This window comes from Sebastes fasciatus, chromosome 15 (assembly GCF_043250625.1).
Source record: "Sebastes fasciatus isolate fSebFas1 chromosome 15, fSebFas1.pri, whole genome shotgun sequence".
NCBI lineage: Eukaryota > Metazoa > Chordata > Actinopteri > Perciformes > Sebastidae > Sebastes > Sebastes fasciatus.
In genome coordinates this window covers 8,299,311-8,322,167 of record NC_133809.1, presented here as the reverse complement: position 1 = coordinate 8,322,167, position 22,857 = coordinate 8,299,311, and the positions used below count along the sequence as shown (strand labels likewise).

At 38.2% G+C, this 22,857-nt stretch overlaps 1 protein-coding gene and 1 long non-coding RNA gene across 7 annotated transcripts in view; one reads left to right on the top strand and one right to left on the bottom strand.

Moving 5' to 3' along the window:
- dnmt3ab (DNA (cytosine-5-)-methyltransferase 3 alpha b) overlaps positions 1 to 15,952 on the top strand; it is a 48,158-nt gene extending 32,206 nt beyond the window's left edge. For 3 of the 5 annotated variants that reach the window (XM_074661432.1, XM_074661435.1, XM_074661431.1), the window contains 12 exons: positions 1,187 to 1,231; positions 1,567 to 1,646; positions 1,833 to 1,945; positions 3,800 to 3,983; positions 4,105 to 4,189; positions 5,627 to 5,772; positions 7,531 to 7,621; positions 7,768 to 7,916; positions 8,290 to 8,390; positions 11,925 to 11,994; positions 12,502 to 12,620; positions 12,761 to 15,952. In XM_074661432.1, the coding sequence (XP_074517533.1) occupies positions 1,187 to 1,231; positions 1,567 to 1,646; positions 1,833 to 1,945; positions 3,800 to 3,983; positions 4,105 to 4,189; positions 5,627 to 5,772; positions 7,531 to 7,621; positions 7,768 to 7,916; positions 8,290 to 8,390; positions 11,925 to 11,994; positions 12,502 to 12,620; positions 12,761 to 12,902 (1,325 nt within the window). In that variant the 3' untranslated portion in view covers positions 12,903 to 15,952. The remainder of the gene's footprint in view (positions 1 to 1,186; positions 1,232 to 1,566; positions 1,647 to 1,832; positions 1,946 to 3,799; positions 3,984 to 4,104; positions 4,190 to 5,626; positions 5,773 to 7,530; positions 7,622 to 7,767; positions 7,917 to 8,289; positions 8,391 to 11,924; positions 11,995 to 12,501; positions 12,621 to 12,760) is intronic. The other 2 variants (XM_074661434.1, XM_074661436.1) reach the window with 1 other exon arrangement.
- LOC141783856 (uncharacterized) overlaps positions 1 to 20,546 on the bottom strand; it is a 94,164-nt gene extending 73,618 nt beyond the window's left edge. The window contains exons 1-4 of one of the 2 annotated variants that reach the window (XR_012597371.1): positions 20,416 to 20,539; positions 10,517 to 10,648; positions 9,135 to 9,315; positions 8,262 to 8,407 (exon numbers count right to left, since the gene is read on the bottom strand). This is a non-coding gene — a long non-coding RNA (uncharacterized LOC141783856). Of the gene's footprint in view, positions 1 to 8,261; positions 8,408 to 9,134; positions 9,316 to 10,516; positions 10,649 to 20,415 lie in introns of both variants that reach the window. The other variant, XR_012597372.1, reaches the window with a different exon arrangement.
- Positions 20,547 to 22,857: the final 2,311 nt, after the last annotated feature.

Here is a 22,857-nt window from a genome sequence, read left to right as displayed (position 1 = left end):
ATTCCTCCCCATGGGGTGGACTCACGCTGCAGAGTAAGTGGCTGGAGAAGTAGTGTGTGGACACGAGGTCCATTACAGTGGCAGGTTTAAGGTGGAAGTGAGTGATGTGACGAGGCAAAAAGACTCAGGCTGTTCCAAAGACTATAAATAGATGTTTGTTTGAGTTTATTCCCAAACACGCTTTATTGATTATAACAATACAGATATAACAGACGCCAGTATCGGTGTAGCCTAATTTTAGAAAAGCTATTGCTATTATTAGTACAATGGTTTTACATTGCTCTTTCATTTCTCTCTGTTTGACCATTCATGTTATTGCATTCTATGTGCACCTTGTAGCTCTGATGCTACAGATACAGTTTACTTACTTATTGATTTATAATTAATCAAATGAATGCTCTTTCTATAAGTTAGTGTTGCATAACAACATGCACATCACCTCATATATTAAAGGGATTGTTTGTAAGAATCAGAAATGCTTGTTAACAGCGACACCTGTGGCTGTTAAGTCAACGAAAGTACCTTAAATGTACCTTTTAATTGTACTGCTAGGGGTGAAAATGCTCAATCTTACCTACATGAAAAATAAGTAGCCATGATGGATTTAATGCCAAACTGGACCCAAAAATGTATTCTTTAACATTTTACGATATTAGCTCTGCCTAGAATTTGGTGTACCACAGGGGTCAATTTTGGGGCCTTTGTGGTTACTAATTTACATAAATAATGTGACTAATGTTTGTAAATTGACATCTAATATTATATTTGCTGAAAACATCAGAAACCTCGGGTTGTTGCAGAAAATGTGACATTTACAGTAGATATTTCTTTAAATTTTATTTTGTGTAGAGTACAGGGAGCACTGCAAATGTGCAGTTTATACGTGGCTATTAAATCGTTTTTTTTTTGTGATTTAATGCATTTAGTACCTTTCACAACCACCAAAACAGAAATAGTATATTATTATTATTAATATTTACAACGGTGGTTGCATGATGATAGTTGTAGTTATGTTATTGTTTTTTCTTTTAATGTACAGTATGTGAATAAATAAACTAAAATAACTAAACTAAAATTGGAGGTTGAAAGGAGACAAATTTCGAACCGTTGACCTCACAAATGCATTGTCGAGTGTTGATTTTCTTAACCTACATTTCTCATCTGGTGTCTCGTGTTGTATTTTCAGAGCGGCTTGTTCATGAAGTGAGACAAAAGTGCCGCAGCATAGAGGGTAAGTGATGTGCCCTCTAGCTTGTAGCAGCACCGGGGGGGGCCTCTAGGGGGATGAACACCTAGACGTATTGCAATTACCCTTGTTGTTGACAAGCAAAGCAGCAGAAATGTATGCGTCAGTGTTAATAAAACTATAAAAGATTCAAGATGTAGAAATAATATATTTCCATGCTTTACTGGCTCTCTTGTGACATCTCTCCATGAATGTACCAGCTAAGCTCATTAGATCTTCACCTCTGTCACAGCTGTTCAAATGATTTCATTGAAGTGTGAAGTTCACACTGCTCTGATCTCCCTCTGTTAAATACTGACATACTGCACTTCTCTCTCCAGACATCTGTATCTCCTGTGGAAGTCTGAACGTTAGCCTTGAGCACCCGCTGTTTGCTGGGGGAATGTGCCAGAGCTGTAAGGTAAGCTGTGATAGAGGTCATTAAAAGTCTGGGACTCAACTCCAACTACTGTGTCGTAAAAATTCACAGCTCCTTTCAAAGCTAATAATAAACTGAGCATATTTCAAGCAGCGACTGATCTGACCCCCAGGAAAGTTTGGGTTTTAAATATCTCAAACTGCTCGCTGTTTTTTCTCCTTTTCACAGAACTGCTTCCTAGAATGTGCGTATCAATATGACGACGACGGCTACCAGTCGTACTGCACTATCTGCTGCGGAGGACGAGAGGTGCTCATGTGCGGAAACCACAACTGCTGTCGGTGAGATTTCTACTGGGATTTACTGTGTCATGTATGAGGCTGTCCTTGACCAAAGAAATTCTTAGTCGACTGACACTCATACGATTTTGACGACTAATTGATGAGTTGATTTAAGCAACAAATCTGTAAAACTGAGATTCTCCACAAAGAATCACACAAAAGCACCACTTTAAATCTTGTGTTTACCAAAGATGTGCTGATACGTTTCTTGTTAATAAGTTACTCAGCATGAAAAAGCATTAAAAAATTACTTATAGATAAAATAAATCTTAGTCGACTAAGACCAAAACGACCAAAGAGGGGGCAACCCTGGTAATGAAGGTGGCAGGTGGTGATAGAAACCACAAAAGCCACAATGTCTTCATCAACAGTGTAGATGTAAATCATTTTGCACAAAGAAGCAATATGCTTTATGTGTGTGTCGTGGTTGGCAGTGTCATAGTATCTAAAGTGTCTTGTTAACTGAATTTCCAGAAAATCAGCTAAAGAAAATGCAAATTGATGCACGTTTCCATCCATTACTGCTATGCAAATAGCAGGAGTTGAATGGATCGAGATAAACTGTTTATGGCGGTAATTATCCAGTCAGATGACATTAAACTGCTGCAGAAGAAGAGGCTGCGACGAGATGATGTAATTAAAAGAAGAGCGCCTGACAAACCTCAAACAAATTTCTGGCATTTCCACATTTTTAAAAAATGCGCATAAATATAGCTGGATGGAAATGGACTTACTGATTTATATGAAAGGACTGACACAAGTATATTTTCACATTCAGGGTTATAGGAGTAGACACTATTACAAGATCACAAATATTATTTAAAGTGTGGTCGTATGTCCGTTGAATAGACCACTGTTAACTATAAAGTCTGATGCAGTGTCCTCACACAGACTACGAGATTTAAGTCTAGAAAAATACCACTGAGAACAGTTTGAGCCTTGTCAGTCACATGTTGGACAAATCAGCAAACAATGGTCCGCTGTGCGTTGCATTTGGATGACGTTTGGATGATAACTCTTCGCCTCTCAAAACTCGATGACGTAAAACGAAGACTAATGCTGCACTTGCCTGCCTGTTTCTGATCTCTGATTGATTTACTAATTTTGGGAGGAGAGAGCGGTCAATCATTTATCATACACCTTATTTTAAAGGCTTATGATACTATATGTTTTCGTTATCGTCAACCCATGAAAAGACAGAAACCAACAATGCTTTAAACCAATCCCCAATAAATTTTACACTTCACTTCCCCGTCTGTGGCGCTCAGCCCCAAGCCCTACTGATAACTTGGTGAATGGTAAAAGGACTTGCATTTATATAGCGCCTTTCTATTCTTCCGACCACTCAAAGTGCTTTACACTACATGCCAACATTCACACACACATTCATACACTGATGGCAGAGGCTGCCATGTAAGGAGCCAACCTGCCCATCAGGATCTGATCTAAATACTCATTCACACACCGATGGCACAGCCTCCGGGAGCAATTTGGGGTAAAGTATCTTGCCCAAGGACACTTCGACATGTGGACTGGAGGAGCCACTATATAGTTTCATTTTTAAAAAGCTTAATAATTTCCTAAAACAGCGGGAAACTGTTATTTATGCAAGCATTACTAAGACAGGAGTAAATTGTGCATTTGGTGGAAACTTGCATAGAATTTACAGCAGCAGGATTGTGTTTGTGGGATTGACTCAAATAATTGTTTATTGTAATGAAGGAACATGTCACCCGATGCAACGGTGCGGCTCACTAATGTGTTTTTGGACAACAAAACTGAACACTATCTTCTACTAGATACTATGTAGATATATCATCACTTGTACTGATTGACCTCTTGGCCCGTGTCCAGGTGTTTCTGTGTGGAGTGTGTCGACCTCCTTGTCGGTCAAGGAGCGGCCCATGCAGCCATTAAAGAGGACCCGTGGAACTGCTACATGTGTGGTCAGAAGGACGCGTTTGGTCTACTGGGGCGTCGTACTGACTGGCCCAGCCGTCTCCAGCACTTCTTTGCAAATAATCATGACCAAGATTTCGTGAGTAATGGACTTTTAAGGCTATAAATCCCACTAACTGTCTCACTGAGGCGAGGAGTCTTTTTTCCTGTGCGTCTCATTTTCTTCCCCCCTCTCTCCTTCCCTCTCTGTTGTATTTCAGGATTCACCAAAGATCTACCCCCCAGTCATGACGGAGATGAGGAAGCCCGTTCGTGTCCTGTCGCTATTTGACGGCATAGCAACAGGTGAGACAATAACTGAGTCCCCTCTCTCTAATCAAAGGCTACGTTCACATTACAAGCAAATGTGGCCAAAATCAGATTTTTCTTGCCCTCATGTGACACAGATCGGAATTTTTCAGCAATGTGGACACAGAAATCAGATTTTATCCAATCAGATCTGGGCCACTTATATATGTGGTCCCAAATCCGATACATATCCGATCACTCGCAATGCGACCGCTGTGAGAACGGGCATACATTAAAACTACAGAAGAAGAGCCTCTCTTATCAGACACTGATAATGTTTGTTACCTGACAAAAAAAGACTTTTTCTACTGAGTTCTGCTAAATTCGCCGTCATGTTTCACTCAGTAGAACTCTGTTTTAATAAATCAGCAGTTCTAAAAATTCGTAAACTGCGTCGTTAAGGCAGACGAAATTCATCTGGGAAACATCACATTTATTCACTTTACATGCGGCTAAATTAAATACAGAATTATGCTGAATCATGTTCACAGAATGAGTTAGTGTCTGTTTATGAGTCGTAAGAAATCATAAATTATCTTTTAGAAGGAGTAGATGTTTACCGGTAAGCTTGGCTCCATTAAATTTAACAACATGTTAATGAAGGTTTGGAGTGGATGCTTTTCACAATTCACTCAGTTCATGTGATAAATTCCTCATGTTTTACAAAATTGTGTGGACGTGCAGACTGGCGGTGTTTCGGGATGTCTTCGGGATGTCTTCGGGATGTCTTTAGTTTATTTAACTTAATTCACAGAAGAGCTGTTAAAGTTAAATATCAGCCAAAATGAAAAGTCTTTCTTTAGTAGTCATACAAAGTCATATGTAATGATTTAGGAGTCTCATCTGTGTATCGGGGAACCCACATCTGTTATATTGAGCAATATGTTAACAGAGTCTGGCAGTCACTGGACTCCAACAACTCCAGTGTGTATTTTCAAACCAATGGGCCGTCGGACAGCAGTCCCCTCTGTGTGTGACATTATTGGTTGCATGTGAGGCATTTCAGGGCAGAGATCTGTTCACACTGACGTCAGAAATGGGTTACTTCAAACATGAATGTGAACAGTCAAGGCAGAAAGATCAGATCTGGGCAAAAAACATCGGAATTGAGCATTAAGACCTGCAATGTGAACGTAGCCAAAGTCTGTATGAAATGTTCCGTTTGTATTGATTTACACCAAATGCCCCCTTTCTTTTTTTAAACACAACACAATCATTTTGGTCTCAGTAAAATGAAAGTCATCCTTTTAGTTGACTGAATATATACTCTTAAATGGAGGATTTGAGTGGTCATTTTCAGTACTACTCAGCGTATGATTTGTTTTTAAATCAGAACTACACAACAGTTTTTGCTATTTATCGCACACAGTTCATTGGTTTTGGTGTCCTCAGTTTTCTATGTTCTGTCTGACCTTTGACCCCCGTACTTTGCAGGTCTATTGGTGCTGAAAGAACTTGGCATCCAAGTGGATCGCTATGTAGCTTCTGAAGTGTGCGAAGACTCCATCACTGTAGGTATCGTCAGGCATCAGGGTCGCATCATGTATGTTGGCGATGTGAGGAACGTCACACGCAAACACGTGAGTTTGATTTTCTTCCTCGAGTTTTTTTGCCTAACTACTACTGTTTTATGCATGCACAGATATTTTTTTAGTCTTAAATGTGGGACATGTTGAACGACTGAGTAAATACAGGGACAACACAATGAGTGATAGTTAGCTATGATTACAGATGTCTTGCTAAGCAACCACAGAAATCCTGCAATAACATGAATTCTTTCATGTTCCCGTACTAAAACAGAAACACACATTCATCAAAAAGAGAATCTGTGTAGAAGAAGGGAAACATAGACGAAAAATGCAATATTTGAACGAGATGGTGAATGGAGACATGAAAGCAATACGGACTGTAAACTCTAGTGAGATACAGGTTATGAAACATGTTTAAAACATCATAATGAGAGAACAATGGGCAGCGTCTGAATCAGAGGACAAAGTATTAGACTTTTTCAACAACACACACTGTATCATTTATCTCCTGACTGTCAACATCCAACCGACACACACTGAAACAGACTCTGTCCAGCTTGATCTGATCAGTGACAACGCCCAAAGTCCTTCGAGTCCTAACGTGTGTCCATGCCTTAAGAAGCTCTGGTGTCGTTAAAACTATATTAGAAATGGCTTTAATGTAAAAACTACAAACAAAACAGGGCTCCAACCTACATGCAGGTACCCCCAATGAGGACGTTATATGTTCTCCCTGCTATAAATTCTGATAATAATGTACAGATGTTTGCACGGACCGCTTTGCTTTAGAAAGACGTTATTTAGCATCAAACCTCATGCTATACTGACACGGCTAAATTTGATTGCGGATCTCTGACGGTAGGACTTAAAGCTCCGCGGTGTGAAATACCATTTTTGTTAATGAATCTTGCCCACAAACAGAGATGAACATGTAGCCTTAAATAGCGGTTTCAGGGGTGCTAATGATCAAATTTCACAAACGTGCACCTCCTCAATCTGGCACTCGGCAGACTGAAACAAGCGATTTATGACAAGTTTGTGCAGTTAAGAGAGTTTGATGTTTGGCGAATGAGAAAAACTCACTGAAAAATGTAAAAGAAGTTTAGCATAACAATACAAAAATGTTCTTGCATGAGACCCAGCAGTGGGTCTCCTTATCCAACACTAGGAGAACCAGAGAGAGTTGGACCCTGAAGCTGCCTTAACATGATAAGGAACACCGTTCACTGTTTCTAAGAAACAACAAAAGTTGCAGCTGTTCAGCGGCAATCAAGGCCAAAGTTTAAATAATTTGAGCTTTGAGCGCAGCGATCGGTGGCAATTTTGAGCAGTGCGCCATGCCAAGGGTAGCGCTTGCACCTTGTCGGGCGGCACCGCTCTCCCAGTAGGAAAATAATGGCACAGCAAGCGCAGAGCGATTTTACCACCGATCATGTGTGGGCGGCTTAACCCTCCCAAATAGAACATTTGTAGTCTCCCTTATGCCTGACTATCAAGGTTCCCTAACATGCCGGATATACTGCACAGTTCACTGACATCATATTACATCATTCCTGGCCAATATTTTCAAAAGAAAAACCAAAATGTTGCCTCCTTGCCCCATTACCACAGTGCATAAAGTTATACAGGAGAAGACTAGAACACAATAAAGACCACCAGACTCTACAAGTACAACTGAAATGGTTATTTTTTTCAACAGTATTTGTTGGAGTGAAATGCTGGATCACTTTATCTTACAACTTATCCTTATCTATACTGTCTCTTGTCTTTATCTCTGTGTTTCTGACTCTGTATCTTATCTGTATACAGATACACGAGTGGGGTCCTTTTGACCTAGTTATTGGAGGAAGCCCATGCAATGACCTCTCTATAGTCAATCCTGCTAGGAAAGGTCTTTTTGGTAGGTTCACTCTTCATTGTTATGACTTTATTTGTGAAGTTATGCCAACAAGTTGATTATCTGAATAGACAAATCACCAAAGTATCATCAGAATGTGCCCCTTACTGTACCAACAACACTGTTCAATGACTGTTTCTGTCCCACAGAGGGCACCGGACGCCTGTTCTTTGAGTTTTACAGGCTGCTCCACGAGGCTCGGCCGAAGGAGGGGGAAAACCGGCCTTTCTTCTGGCTCTTTGAAAACGTGGTTGCCATGGGTGTCAGCGATAAGAGGGACATATCTCGCTTTTTAGAGGTCAGCTTCTCTCTGTCCGCTAAAGATTTATCTAATCCTCCATGGCCATAACTAGTCATAACTTCTAGATACAGTATGATGTGACACCAGTGACGCAAGAATTGATGGTTTATGAATGCCCCCTTGTGGCACTAATTAGACCAATATGTCCAGTGTACTTGCCTTTTGCTCTACATATTGCGTTTTGTCATGTGATGACCTGGTCAGCTAAAATATTCTCCACTTGATTTTAGTAAATCAAAATTATACAATGTTTTTTTCCTCCAATACCAGTAATACTGTGCTATTAAATGGTAACTGTACTTAACTGTACTGTAATATACTGTATGTAAAACAGCATCTTACCTTCTCCACTGCTTTACTTTAATTTCAGTGCAACCCGGTGATGATCGATGCCAAGGAAGTGTCCGCTGCCCACCGCGCCCGTTACTTCTGGGGTAACCTTCCTGGCATGAACAGGTTGGTGTGTGAATGGTGAGGGAAGCAGCAGCCTGTGTCATACACAATGGGGGACTACATTTACAGAGTTGCTGTGTAACATAGACCAAGCTTTTAACAATTACCACAAATATTAAGACAGTCACTATGCCAATCATATATTGACTAAAATAATAAATGACTTTAGTATCAGGATATGTAACTAACCAACTTTAGATGATGAGATGCATGCCACCCCTCCATAATCCCGAACCTTGTTTACAGATATTGAAACTAGTTGTTGGAGATATAAAATGAAGCATGATTCCGGTCTATTCTGAAACTGATTTTGGTGGATAGTTTAGGAGAAATTTACAAATATTCAGTACAAATATTCTCCTGTTTAAAAATGGCAGAAAATGACCATTGCATATGGAATCAGATGAGTCACAAATGTACCTCGTGATGTATATTATAAATGACTCTCTCCACAAAAAATATTTTTCGATGCAAAGATATTGATTGTTGTACGGTATATACATGTAAACAAAATCCACATACTGTATAAAAAAATAAGGTTCATAAATGTATTTCAGAGATACACAAATATTTCTTGGTTTAAATAAATGTATTTAAAAGAATTGTATTGTTTAAAAACCCTTGCGTTTGACGTCAACTTCACTTTGTGAAATTGAGGGCTATCTCAAATATCAGATGTTCTTACATCTACAGGACTAATATTGTTGTACTACCAAATGTAGGAATAAAATGTTAAATCCTAAAGTAAATTAAATGCATTACCTGCACGTGGCTTGCCTCGAACTAGTATTGGGAGGCATCGTAGTGATGACGCTGGCGGGCTCCAGCCTTAACTGCTGTGCTCTCCGCTCACTTCAAGAGATGCGGTTGGGGACGGGGACAGCCCCCTAACCAACTGCTGCACAAAAGTCCGTTCTGCTGCCTCGGCTTGAGACGAAAGCCCCTGTCAAACATGTCAAACAGTCATTTCATTTTCACTAACGTTGACTTCATTCCAGTGGTGGAATGTAACCAAGTACATTTACTCAAGTACTGAATTGGAGGTACTTGTGCTTTACTTGAGTATCTCCATTTTATGCTACTTTATACTTCTACTCCACTACATTTTTCTGTCAGCTTTAGTTACCTACAGATTACAATTAATCATACCCTTCCTGTCCAGTGAAAACCACGTATCTCCAGATTTGGTGAATTTGAATGATTTGTAATAAACTTTAGGATGAAGTGTTCCTTTATGTGTTGAGGAAAATCTCCTACTTCTTAAACTGAATAAACTATTTTAAAACCCTGTTGGATCAGGTGGAAAATGCATCGTCACAAAGCTGAAAACAGGGCTGTTTTTCTGAGATCATGACAAGTTTCTGAGATCATGACAAGTCGACAAGTCGGTGGCTCATGCATTACTGTATAAGATAAGATATTACTATATTAGTCCCGCAGTGGGGAAATTTGCAGTGTACAGCAGCAAAGGGGATAGTGCAAAAAACAAGCTGCATCAGCTAACACAGTAAAAAAAGAGCTAAACAAAGTATAACAAAATATGAACCATTTAAATAGAAGGAAGTATAAAAAATAGGAGCAGTATATACAGTATTGACAATAAACAGACTATTAACAAAATTGCACAAATTATTATTATTATTAAAATATCTAACAGTAAATAAAGGAATTAAAATTAGCACAACCTTAAACATCTACAGCAGTAAAATGCAGTAATATTAATCCAGACACATCATATATATATAATAGTAAAACACTGACAGGGAACATTTTACTGTACAATGAGTACTTTTACTTTCAAAACGTTTAGTAGCCTACATGTTGACATACTTTTACTTAAGTAAGGTTTTGAATGCAGGACTTTTACTTGTATAGTGGAGTATTTCACAGTGTGGTATTAGTACTTTTACTTAAGTATCTTAAAGAATCTGAATACTTCCTCCACTCACTGATTCACTCCAGGATGTTAAAGTTACCTTACTTGACATAGCAGAAGGCTCATTAACTTATGTAACAACACAGTTAGCTGGCTAGCCAAACCGACTTAACAGGTTTCAAATAAGTCTCTAACTAAATTAATGTCGCAATTTAACAAAACGAGTAATTTTCATCACTTGTGATAAGTTAACATGTTATGTTTTCACCTTCACTTGGAGGGTCGCTACCAGTCGCCATGTCCCAGCAGCTGATTGACTTTAATTAACTCTTAATTGAGTGCGCAGGTGTAACAGGATGTGACGCTACCGTCGCCTCGAGTCTAGCTTTAAGGTGATTGGCTGAAATGGAAGGAGACATCTGATTGGCTGCAGATAGTTCCCTTTTGAATTTTTTTTTTTTTTTTTTTAAATGACAGTTTACATAGTAACAGCAAGAAAACATTAAAAACATTTAAATACAGAAGAAGCATAGCGAAAATATAAACAAAGGACAACAGAAATTAAATAAAACCAACATAAAATAAAAAAATTTAAATAAAAAAAAGACCACGCGAGAGTATGACAATAATTTCACTTAAAAACTTTAAAGTTATATTGCATACATTCATTGTTTTCATTGCTTTTTTTGTTTTATGAGGGAGAAATTGTTGACAGATATTTCCAGTTCTTTCATAAATACAAAGAAGTTAGGCTTTTTTTTTGGTAAATTTACACTTGTGAATGTGGAACTTTGCAAGAATTAAAATTAAATTAATAATAAAAAATGCATTACTGTCTTTGTCACTGTAATCATAGCAACCAAATATAATATTTCTATAGTACAGTGCAAAATCTGAGAAAATGTTAACAAGTATAACATTATTGACATCTTTCCACAATTCACATAAATTTCACATAAGTCCTGCAGTGGGTACATTTGCAGTGTACAGCAGCAAAGGGGATAGTGCAAAAAACAAGAAGCATCAGCTAACACAGTAAAAAAAAGAGCTAAACAAAGTGTAACAAAATATGAACCATTTCAATAGAAAGAAGTATAAAAATAGGAGCAGTATATACAGTATTGACAATAAACAGACTATTAAAAAATTGCACAAGTGGAAAAAATATATTGCACAGTGAGAATGAAATGAAATTCCACCTGAAAATATTGCACAGTATGAATTACAACTGAGTAGTAATGATATTGCACAGTCATTATACAGTATAGTGCAGTTATTGTCAGTATGTGGTGTGTAAGTGGTAAGTGGTCTATTGGGAGCAGTGCTGGTTGTGGAGTCTGACAGCTGCAGGAAGGAAAGACCTGCGATAGCGCTCCTTCACACACTTTGGGTGAAGCAGCCTGTCGCTGAAGGAGCTCTCCAGTGCTGAGATGGTGTTCTGCATGGGGTGGGAGTGCTGATAAATCACAAAACACATTTATGAAACCTTCTGTGTGCATTACTTAATATTGAGACCCAACTGATTCTATAAGGTGTATGTGAGTTTGAATATACGAATTGGTGTGAAAAGACAATGACAATGATCTTCCCAGATCACAATCAGCCAAGCAAAAAAATGTGCAGTTACTTTGCCAGTCTTAATATAAATGTTGGCTCCTGTTCTTTCTCTTTTTCAGGCCTTTGAGTGCTATGTACAATGACAGGGTGGACCTCCAGGACTGTTTAGAACATGGCAGAACAGCTAAGGTACTTGTGTAATAATACTTTGATGGAACAAATATTAATATATATTAATATATCACAACAGAAGTGCATGCATCGTAACATTCCTTACGTTACACTGATTTGGTAGAGGCTTTTGTCTAAAGCAACCTATAATAAGTGCATTCAAAAACCTGGTGGCAGTAAGATACATTCTCTCTATCATCTCATGCTTTCAAAAGCAGGAAACCAGTTTGTCAGAGCTGTAATTTAATCAGAAAACCACAGCAAAACATAAACTAATAGAAGAAAAAACATATGACATTTATTGTAATTGCTCTCAGCAGAAGTAAGCAACTTTGCACATGGGCGGCTCCCAGTGGCAGCAAGAGGTTACAGTTTCAAGACTGAGAACACACACAGACAGAATCCTCATGTTTATCAATTGATCTGATCTGTTATGCAGTTATGAAAGAGGCAAAACAATGAAAAAGATAGAGCTAGTTAGACTCATGTAATAATATTTCTCTTGTTCCCTTTATTCTCTGTCAGTTTGGCAAGGTGAGGACCATAACCACCAGGTCTAACTCCATCAAGCAGGGCAAGGACCAGCACTTCCCCGTCTACATGAACGAGAAGGAGGACATACTCTGGTGCACTGAGATGGAGAGGTATGTAAACACTAAGATTGTCCTTCAAACTACTCGTCACAGCTCTTTCAGCGATCAAAATCTCAATATTATCTCCCTATGTCTGCCCCTATTCTGTCCGTCCTGCTGGTTGCTTTGTGTCTGGCTGGTTTCTCTGTCAGGATCTTTGGCTTCCCAGTCCACTATACGGACGTGTCCAACATGAGCCGACTGGCAAGACAAAGGCTCCTGGGCAGATCATGGAGCGTCCCGGTCATCCGCCACCTGTTTGCACCACTCAAAGATTACTTTGCCTGCGTTTGAGCAGCAAGAAAAACTTGCTCTGAACCATTTAGGAACTACAACTGTACGTTGTGACATAGAAAACAAGAGCCTTGATCCTCAAATTATACTCTCGTATAATTTGCAAGCGACACATTGACGTAGATTTCACATTATTTCTTGTATTTGAATTGTAATTCTTATTCTTATTTAATTTTGATATGTCATTTTACCTTTTAGCAGTGTTATCAAGTATTGTTGATTTGTTTGTGCAAGCTATACTTGAGACTATGCTTTCTTCTCAAGACACTGAGACAGAAAAGTGCTAAACATGTGTTTTAAAAGAGACGGCGATGCGATGGGAAAGACCCGAGAGAAAAATGGTTTTCGAGATATGTGAAATGTTTCTGCTGCGTGAGCGTACTGTACGTCTGGGGGCGGCGAGATTCCCAGCGTGCAGTGCGGCCATGCTTCCAGCTACTGAGCCTCACAGAGATGTGAAGAGAAAGGCGGTTTTCTTCAGTGTCAGGAGAGCTGTGTCTCTAAGAATCCAAAAACACCAGATCACATATACCTCTTTGTTTACAGTTTCTATACACAACTGAACGTAATAAAGGTACTACTGTAATATGGTTACAATACCATGGTGCTCCTAGATGATGAGAAACATCACAGCCCATGTGGCACTACAACTTTAGACAATACGGAGCTCTTTAACCTGTTGCTGGAAAACACGTGTGTTTGATGTTGATAAAAACAATTCTGTTCTGTGACGTTTTGTTCACTTTCAAAGTTAAGTGACAGACTGCAAAATAGAACATATTCTGCATTTTACAGCTTTTATACAGTTTGTACTGGTGCTCATTTAATCGCTCAGCCTTGCCACAATCTGCACAAACAGAAAGTGAAGCTAGCCACATGGGCAATGATGTTTTCTGTCATTCAAAAAAAAAAAAAAAAGATCAACGTCTGTGAAACTATTTTTTTTATATTTAGTTTCATCTTGACCAATGATATTACTGTACAACTGTTAGTAGTGTGGTCGCTGGAGGGAGGGAGGGTGGCCAGGCCGGGTAACTCTCCTCATCAACTTCCACCTCTCTCTAAACTGAAAAACTGTCAGGTGCAAAATCCTCAAAACAATATGGTGCGGCTTCACAAAGTTCTTCTACCTTTTTATAGCAATTCTGTGCTGTTTTATCAACATTATAAAGCACTTTTATATGTATACTTTATTTTTTTTTCTTGATATTTTAAAAAAAAATATTGGTTCTTGTGAATTTTGTTTTATGATGTGAACTGATCTACCCTCGTGTAATACTTTTTGTATACAGTAGGGCTGTGCCAATAGAAGTGAAAGAATGGATTTTGATATGTGAAACCCATGTTATTTGACTCAGTGTACAGTAGATGGATTGACATTTGTAACTCCTTTTCCCCTTCATCCATCGTCCATATTGGTCCCTGTTTTAAAGCAGCGATACAGTATGTTGCTACCCAGATTCAAAGAATGTCTATTTCTATTAAGATTGTAAAGACAGAGTTAGGGAACTATGTCATGCGCTTTGTATAATATTTTGTCCCTTGTGAAGGACAGTTGCCATTTCCCTGATAAATCGTAGTCGTCATGTTGACAAATTTAAGTGCTGATCCAAATTTGGATTACATTCACAAACTAAATTCTCTTGATTGTAACCTCTAAAAGATAAATATGGAGGATTTAGGCTGCGGTTTGTCAAAACGTAAAACTGACACAGTGTTTGACGAAGACGTCGGCACTCAAAGAGTAAAGAGGGTAAAATAAAAACAGATGCTATCGCTTATCTATATCATATTTAAGATTCTAAATTTGAAATTTAATTTCTTAATGTAATTAATTTCTTAAGTGACCTTATTGACATCATTTTTGTCCATGCACACATAGCTCAATATGAGCGCTTGTGCTTTGTGATACTTTAACCAGATGTTATTTCCCCCCCTCCTCCTATAATACTTAACGTCCCCTCATGTTTGTACATTTTGTACATAGAGTTTTCGGGTTGCTGTTTTCAATTTGTTTTTATCTTTTTTTTTTTTATTACGTATGAGATGTACAAATATAATTCTTTGCTAATATATATCATCAAATTAGGAAAAAAAATAGGTTAAAAATGAAAAATCAAGTGACAAATTTGATTCAAAACTTGCTTTGAGCATTAGTTGTAGGGAGACTCCAAGTCGACTACTTTATCGTACTGATTTGTTTGTGTCAAGTGCATCCAGATTTAATGTCATGTGATCTTAATAGTGGCCTATGGACAGCTTTAAGATGAACGGTCTCAACTTCACTGCACAGCCCTACATGGTGGTGTTTTTTTGCTTCTGTTTCCTTTTGTAAGACTTTAAAAAGAGGGATTGTCGGTGTTTCTGATGGTGCTAAACATTTTATCTAAACAAGAAAAATATATTTGATTGGAAGAGAAATTATGTCTTGACAATGACTGTTTTTAAGTTCCTTGTAGTACCGGAAAAGAACTATTATTTCACTCATATAAATATATTAACAAAGGCATTTTAACTTTGTACTTGAAAAAAATAAGGATAACAAATAATGAAAGGTTTCCTATATTGTTTTAGACTAGAGATTGCTGTAGTTGGTGCTTATCTGTGGGAAAATTGTGTGAGAAAAAAAAACGGTAATAACTTTTACTGTAGCATAATGTATGCTTAATACGCATTGCTTCTTAATCCTACATTCCATGCCGTAATATTCTCCATGTCTGTTTTCAAAAATGTTGTTTTGAATTGATGTTTTGTTTTTTGTTTTTTTATCAGAAACAACATTTGAGTTTTACTGTTCAAGGCAGGTCAATAATTCTATATTCGGTGATACTGTTGACACTGTGTGGCTTTCTTTCTGTCATAACTGTTAATGGCCTATACGCTTTTCCTCAAGACCAGTTCGTACAGCAAATGTAGCAGTCATTCTCCACTTCGACCCCCCCACCCCCACCCCTCCAATACTTAAGTTTAGTGTCCAGAGAGAAGATAGAGGCTCCGTATGTACTTGTGCTGGAGAACACTTGAATAAATGTATTGTTTTTGTGCAAAAATCTGCCACCTCCTGTCTGTTTTTATTCATATTTGATTAAACGCACCTGACGTTTGAATTTAAGCCCCTGAAAATGTGGTTTCCAATATTTCAAATAGTTCTCTGTAATATTAAATATTAATTATTAAAGGTACAGTGTGTAGGATTTGGCGGCATCTAGTGGTGCGGTTGCAAATTGCAACCAACTGAACACCGCTTCGCTCACTCCTCCCATATTTGGTGCGGTAACGTGAGCCGCCGAGTGTAAAACCGTGGTAAAGCCTTTCGCCTCGCTCAGAGGCCATCCTTACCATAATAACACTACTTTAGGAGCAACCTAAGTCAGACGGCGGCTGGCGGTACCACGGTTTTGCACTCTGTGGCTCTCATTACCACAGTTTCACAAGCGTATGGTAGCCTTCAGGTAACGTAAAAACATGAAAGGCTCTCTCTAGAGTCAGTGTTTGGTTTGTCTGTTCTGGGCTACTGTAGAAACATGAATGAGCAACATGGTGGACTCTGTGAAGAGGACCCGGTTCCTATGTAGATATGAAGGGCTCATTCTAAGCTAACGAAAACACAATAATTCTTAGTTTCAGGCGATTATACACTAAATAAAATATAGTTATGAATATTATATTCCATTTCTGCTAATAGATCCCCCTAAATGTTACACAATGTTCCTTTAAATGTTCCACAATCAAAGTTAAAGTTTTTTGGGGAAAAAACAACAACAAAAACATCAAATTTTGATTAAAATTTCTGATTGTTGTACAGCAATACATGACGTCCTGCCCATGTCAAGCCAGTGAGAGGAGCACATAATACAGAAAATCTTTTGTGAAAAATACCAAGCGGTTTACGAATAATAGTGGGCTCATTTAGGACACCATTGCTCAACAAGCTGAGATTAGAAAAATAAATGTTTTCAGGGCCTTTAATTGTACAATTAGTCCATTAATGGTGAATCTGTGTACTGTATATACTACGCTCACAGGTGCTTTGAATGAATTAAATTACCATATTTTAGCTAATTCAATAGTAATTTTGACGTGTCACAGTAGTAAAAGCCCAGCTGTGAATAATACATTTATTAATGATGGCTGAATTCCATTTAGCTGCATCAGTTTAAAGGTTATGGTATTGTGCATGCTGGCTCACTGTCACACTGGAAATCAACAGATTAAACAGTTTTATACTAACAGGAAACACTTCTGTCAGAAGTCTGTCAAACTGCGACTGTATAATGACACTGCCAATTAAAATTTACAACGACACCACATCAGTATTCCTGGAGCTGTTTCAACATCATTAAAATTGAGTATGCGTACCGACTGTTGTGAGTATACTGCAGCTAAATTAATAGCTTACTTGACACACACTTGAATAAAAGAGAGCCATCATTAATGTTATTAATAAAGTGTGCTTTTCCTACTATGACAAGTAAAAAAGGCCATTTTATTATTAGTATTTTTTTCTCATATTTATGACTTATTATCTCAAAATAGTAGATAGACTTAGTTTCACATAAATATGACAATAATTATATAATATAATTATGTGATACCACTTCATAATTCTGATTCAATTTTCTATCATATCATTATGATAGAAAAACATGTATTATTAATAATAATAATAATAATAATAATAATAATAATAATTGTTACAAACAAACATTATGTGTATACGTAATAGACCTTTCCTACTATTACATTTTGACTTGTCATAGTAGGAAAAGCACAGGGGATTACTAATAACATTAAGGATGGCTCTTTTCTACTCAAGTATGAGATAGCTGCATAATAATTGTCATATTTATGAGTCATAATCAAAAGAAATTGTTATCATGGGAAATTATCTTAAAATGATACAATAAAGTCAGAATTATGAGGAGAAAACCACTTGATAATGGCAGAAATGATCTTCCATCGACACACGGCCCCATTATGATGCTAATATTTTGGATGTTGGACAATTCCAACCATAATTAATATTCTCATTACTCTGTTTTAGCTGCTTAATTGTCAGGGGGCTGCTAGAGGAGGAGATGTGGTTATTGATATTCAGCTCCAGTTTCCATGCCATCATGCCCTCCAGCAGGGGATTAGTTGCTCAGCATCTTGACACCTGGGTCTTCTTCACCACCTCCCCGTGCTCTAAATCTGGGTGTTGCCCTGCAGCTCCTTTCTGATCAGACCTGAACCACTCTACAGCTTTTCATTCAGCCATCAATCACTTACAGTTTATGGGCATGCATTTACATTTTCCTACTAATGCCATATGCTCATAAATATATGATTTATCTTCTATTATCATTGTTTCAGATCAAACCCAGGTCGTGTTAGATAAGATATAAGAAAGACTACACTGATAAGAATTTCCCAGTAAAATAACAGTAAAGAACTGGCAGCAGGGTTGCCTTTATTTTACTGTAAAATTAACATTATTATACTCTCGCTGAAATTTACAGCTTTGTACTGTTAAAGAAAAATACAGTTTGAACTGTTTTTTTTTAATTTCACAGTATTTTACAGTTAATTTACTATTTAAAGATACATTATATAGCTGCTTTTCACCTTTCTTTTACATTATCTTACTGATTTGTTTTAATGCACTATTTAGGTTGTATTTTTTACATACATTTTAATAAACATTATTTTTTTGCCTAAATAAATGGACTTAGCAGGTTACAGACATAGGAATCACACTAAATACAATTAAAGGCGCTTGTTAGGAAAAAGGCTATAATAGACTTGTTGACACTTATCCCAAAATGTATGTCTGGCTACAAACACAGAATGCAAACCATAACAACATGTGAGTGAAGAACAATAAAGCTAATTCACTAATTTTCCAATCATGTACAATGTACCAGCCTCACATGTGCAGATCAGGTCCCAGAATTAAAAAAACACTGCATGAAACTGTTACTGATGATATTTCAGACAGTTGATCAGCAGTAAAGTGCTGTTTTTTAAGAATGCATTATAGTTCAGTTAAAAAACGGCCTATAATTTAACAGGTTTATCTTTTGTATTAATAGTAAAGCACTGTTTTTAGCAATAACAGGTTAATACTGTTGAAATCCTGCTGTAAATGAACAGCAATTGTTTACAGTGTATTAATATGTCCAGTTAAAGCTCGTAGAGACATTTAAGCCACCAAATCTATAATAATAGTGATGATAAGACATGATAATACTCTATTATGCAGCCTCACCCTACTGTAATCTTTGTGTCACCCCCCCTTCCTCTGATAGTGGTACAGCCCTCCTCACAGTGGACACGCCCTACGCCCAAAGTAATTGGTTGCTTAGGCGACCGAGGCGTCACTCAGCGCTGCTGATTGGAGCGTCACACCGTCTCGCGGCCTGATGCTGCGAACTGCATCAAGTTAAACACACAAATGATGGAGCGGTACCGGAAGACTAACGATTAACCTACAAAATAAGAGCATGGAAATGTGTCCAGAAAGAGGCACATTGAAAGTATGTACTTGTAGTCAAACACTTTAAGATCACCAATGCTAATGCAATGCTCTTATTCTTCAACAAAAATAATAATAATCAAGCCACTTTGTATTTGAAAAATTTGGCCAAATTATTTACATTAATTTTTTTTTTTGCTTATTTGAAATTATTTTGAAATTATACATTTCAACAGTACTTAAATTTGCATATATCTTAACCAGTGATGGAATGTAGGCTAAATAAGTGCACTTACTCAAGTACTGTGCTTAAGTATACATTTTAATTATTTGTACTTTACTTGAGTCTTTTCTTGTCATGCCACTTTCTACTTCTAATCCACTACATCTCAGAGGGAAATATTGTACTTTTTTACTAGAGTAAAAGATAGACGAGTAGAGACACCAAAAATATTCACATTTAAATGTTCAGTGTGTAGGATCTGGCGTTTTTTAGCAGTGAGGTGAAGGAGATTGCAACCAACTCAAGCCTCTCCCCGGGTGCCAAGCGTGTTGGAGAGCTACAGTGGCCAACGCGAATGGTCCCCTCTGTAGAGCCAGATGTTTAAGAGTAGCGTAGGTCATTTGGAGCAAAGCCAGTGCGTCGAGTGTGTGCACATTGGAAGTGAATAGTGAAGCAAGAGAGAGAGAGCGGTGGTGACAGGAGTAAGTAACGTTATCGACCCTGGCCCAAGAAGAAAAGTTAACAGAGTTTGGTTTGTCCTTTCTGTAGAAACATGGCGGACTCCGTGGAGAGGACCCGCTCCCTATGTAGATATAAACGGCTCATTCTAAGGTACTGAAAACAGAATGATTCTTATCATCAGGTGATTATATACTAAAAAAATATACGTATTATTATTATGATTAATCAATTAATTGTTGCAGCTCTACAGTGATTAAAATAGAGTGAATGAAGTCAAACTAAATTGCATTTCAGCCTGATTATCAGGGTAGTTTTGTCAAACAGGAACAAAAATTTGATTTTATTTTGAAAACCATAACAGGAAGTCTTACTTGCATATCCTCGCTGACTTGGTGGTGATGATGCTGCGGTCTGCTGGTCCCGGACCGGCCAGGAAGGCATCCATCTGGTGTGTGTATCTCCTTGGGAAGTGCCATCTACGGGTTGTGTTCCTGTAAGAAAGTAGCAGAGAGCAGAGAGGAGCAGCAGCAGCAGCAGCAGCAGCAGGAGGCCCAGAGAGAGGAGGTATGTGCTCCACCATCACCACCTCCTTTATTCACACTAGGTGTCTCCTGCAGCCTGGACACTTTGTCTCCATGCCCTCCGGCTGCCTACACGTCTGTCTGGGAGTCTGCACTGCCTGCTGTTCATGCCACCCTCCCAGGAGCTACACACACACACACACCCTGAAGTACAACTACACCTCTTAACCTGGCAGCAGCAGGGCTGTGTGTGTTATACATTTATAAATATATAGATATAGTGTGAAGCCACTAGATAGATAGCCAGCGTGTCTTGGTTGTGGAGGAGAGAGGAGAGAGGAGGGACTGTTTCTAGGTCGCTACTGAAACGCTGTGCAGCCGGATGGAGACCGGTTTCTTTGTGTCAAGTCGCACAAGTGGAAGTGTCATCATCCCACTGAGATCATGCTTTTTGCAGTCGAATTACATTTACTTGCATGTATTCTGTTTGAATTGATATATAATTGCATTTGATTTATAGCACGGATTCAATAGATTTAATAGACAAATGCAATAACTATAAATACATTTGATAAATATAGTACCAGGGCCTATAGTTTTACTCCAAAGTGAACATTTAAAACACTTCATACTTTAGTTGCATATTGAATCTGTAATCGATTCATATTTGTTATTGTGCACGTCTTAAAACATGTAACTCACCTGTTTATATTGACAAACCGGTGTCAACTTGCATAGTGCTAACTGAGCAATAGGCCCTATAATAATAATATAATAATAACTTTATTATAGCCTGTAGCTGCTGCAGGCTTTGAGGGAACATATTGCATATTTCGCCTTCTAACTTGTGGCTTGTTATTATTATTAATAACTCGTCCTCTATATTATTATCAAGCATCAGATGTGGATGTATGAACTGGAGGAGTCCATGCCATGCAGTAAAGTTGCCGCACCCTCATACGTACGCATCCTGCACGCACGCAAGCACGCAGGATGGGCACACTCTCACATACACGCACACACAATACATCACATCATTACTACAGTGGTGTAAGAGGGAAGGGAGGAGGAGGCAAATCTTGGAGATTGTTTCTTTGTTATTGGTGAGTAGATTAATCACTGACAATGATCACACCCAGTTTACCCAAGAACTGATATGAGGAAGATTCATTTTTGTATTATTTTTCCTGTTATTTTTGTGTTGTTTTAGAATAGATTATAAAGTGGAGCACGGTAGAGTAAGGTAACCTTTGTGGTTGTGACCAGGGGATGTAGCCAGAATTGTCATGAAGTCATGAGACCCCAACACACCCTCACAAAATCTGGACATCACACTAACAAGAATTAAAAATATTATTATTACAATAATATTAAAAATAAATAAATAAATATTGATAAATTCAATTCTGCAAATGCAACAACATTAAGGTGTAAGTGCTGTTTCAACTCTTCACGTTGCCAGGAATAAAATTCTGGATAAGTAATTCCTTTTTTGGGGTCTAAAAGTCGTCCAATTTAAATTTACTGAGTCAAAAAATACTGGAATCAATCTACAACATACCCACCATGTGTATGCTTTTAATGGTAAAATGTAAACCAATTTGCTAAAAAAAAAAAAAAAAATTCCCAGAAAAGATTTTGAGGACAAGACTTGTTTGTAGTGGTAGCTACAGCCCTGGGTGTGATCCCTTAGTAAGTCACATCTACCTGTGACCCCTCATCACAGGTTGTTTTTTAATCAAAATTTGCTTTGTCTATGAGTTGTGAGCAGTTTAATTCAAGAAGTGATTTTACCAGAGGTGTGAACACGACACACCTCACATGACTTGGACTCAAGTCAGAAATGTTATGACTTAAAGGCCCTGAGACACCAAGCCAACAGTCGGCCATCGGACAGTTTTGGGCCGTCGGTGAGCGTCTGTCAGCCTAGTTTTTGCAGTGTGTCCTGCACTGTCGGCTCTAGTCTGCCCGTGTCGGGGTTTTTTCGGCTGATTCAGCATGTTGAATCTGCGGCGGCGCCTGTCGGTGAGAGAAATCACTCTGATTGGCTGTTGAGCTTAAACAAATCAGTGCACGAGAAGAGAAACGGAAGTGAGGAAAGCAAGCCAACGAGAGGACGCACACAGAGGGCTCTTTTCGTTTTTCATATTTATCTCATTCTGATCATTCCAACACACGGAGATTTTCACAACGACATGGCCATCTGGAACAAGGCTAAGTGGTGAGTGAGAGTGGTGTGAAAGTGGTCGGCAAACGCTGCTTTGTTTCACGTAGGTATCATAACAACGGCTT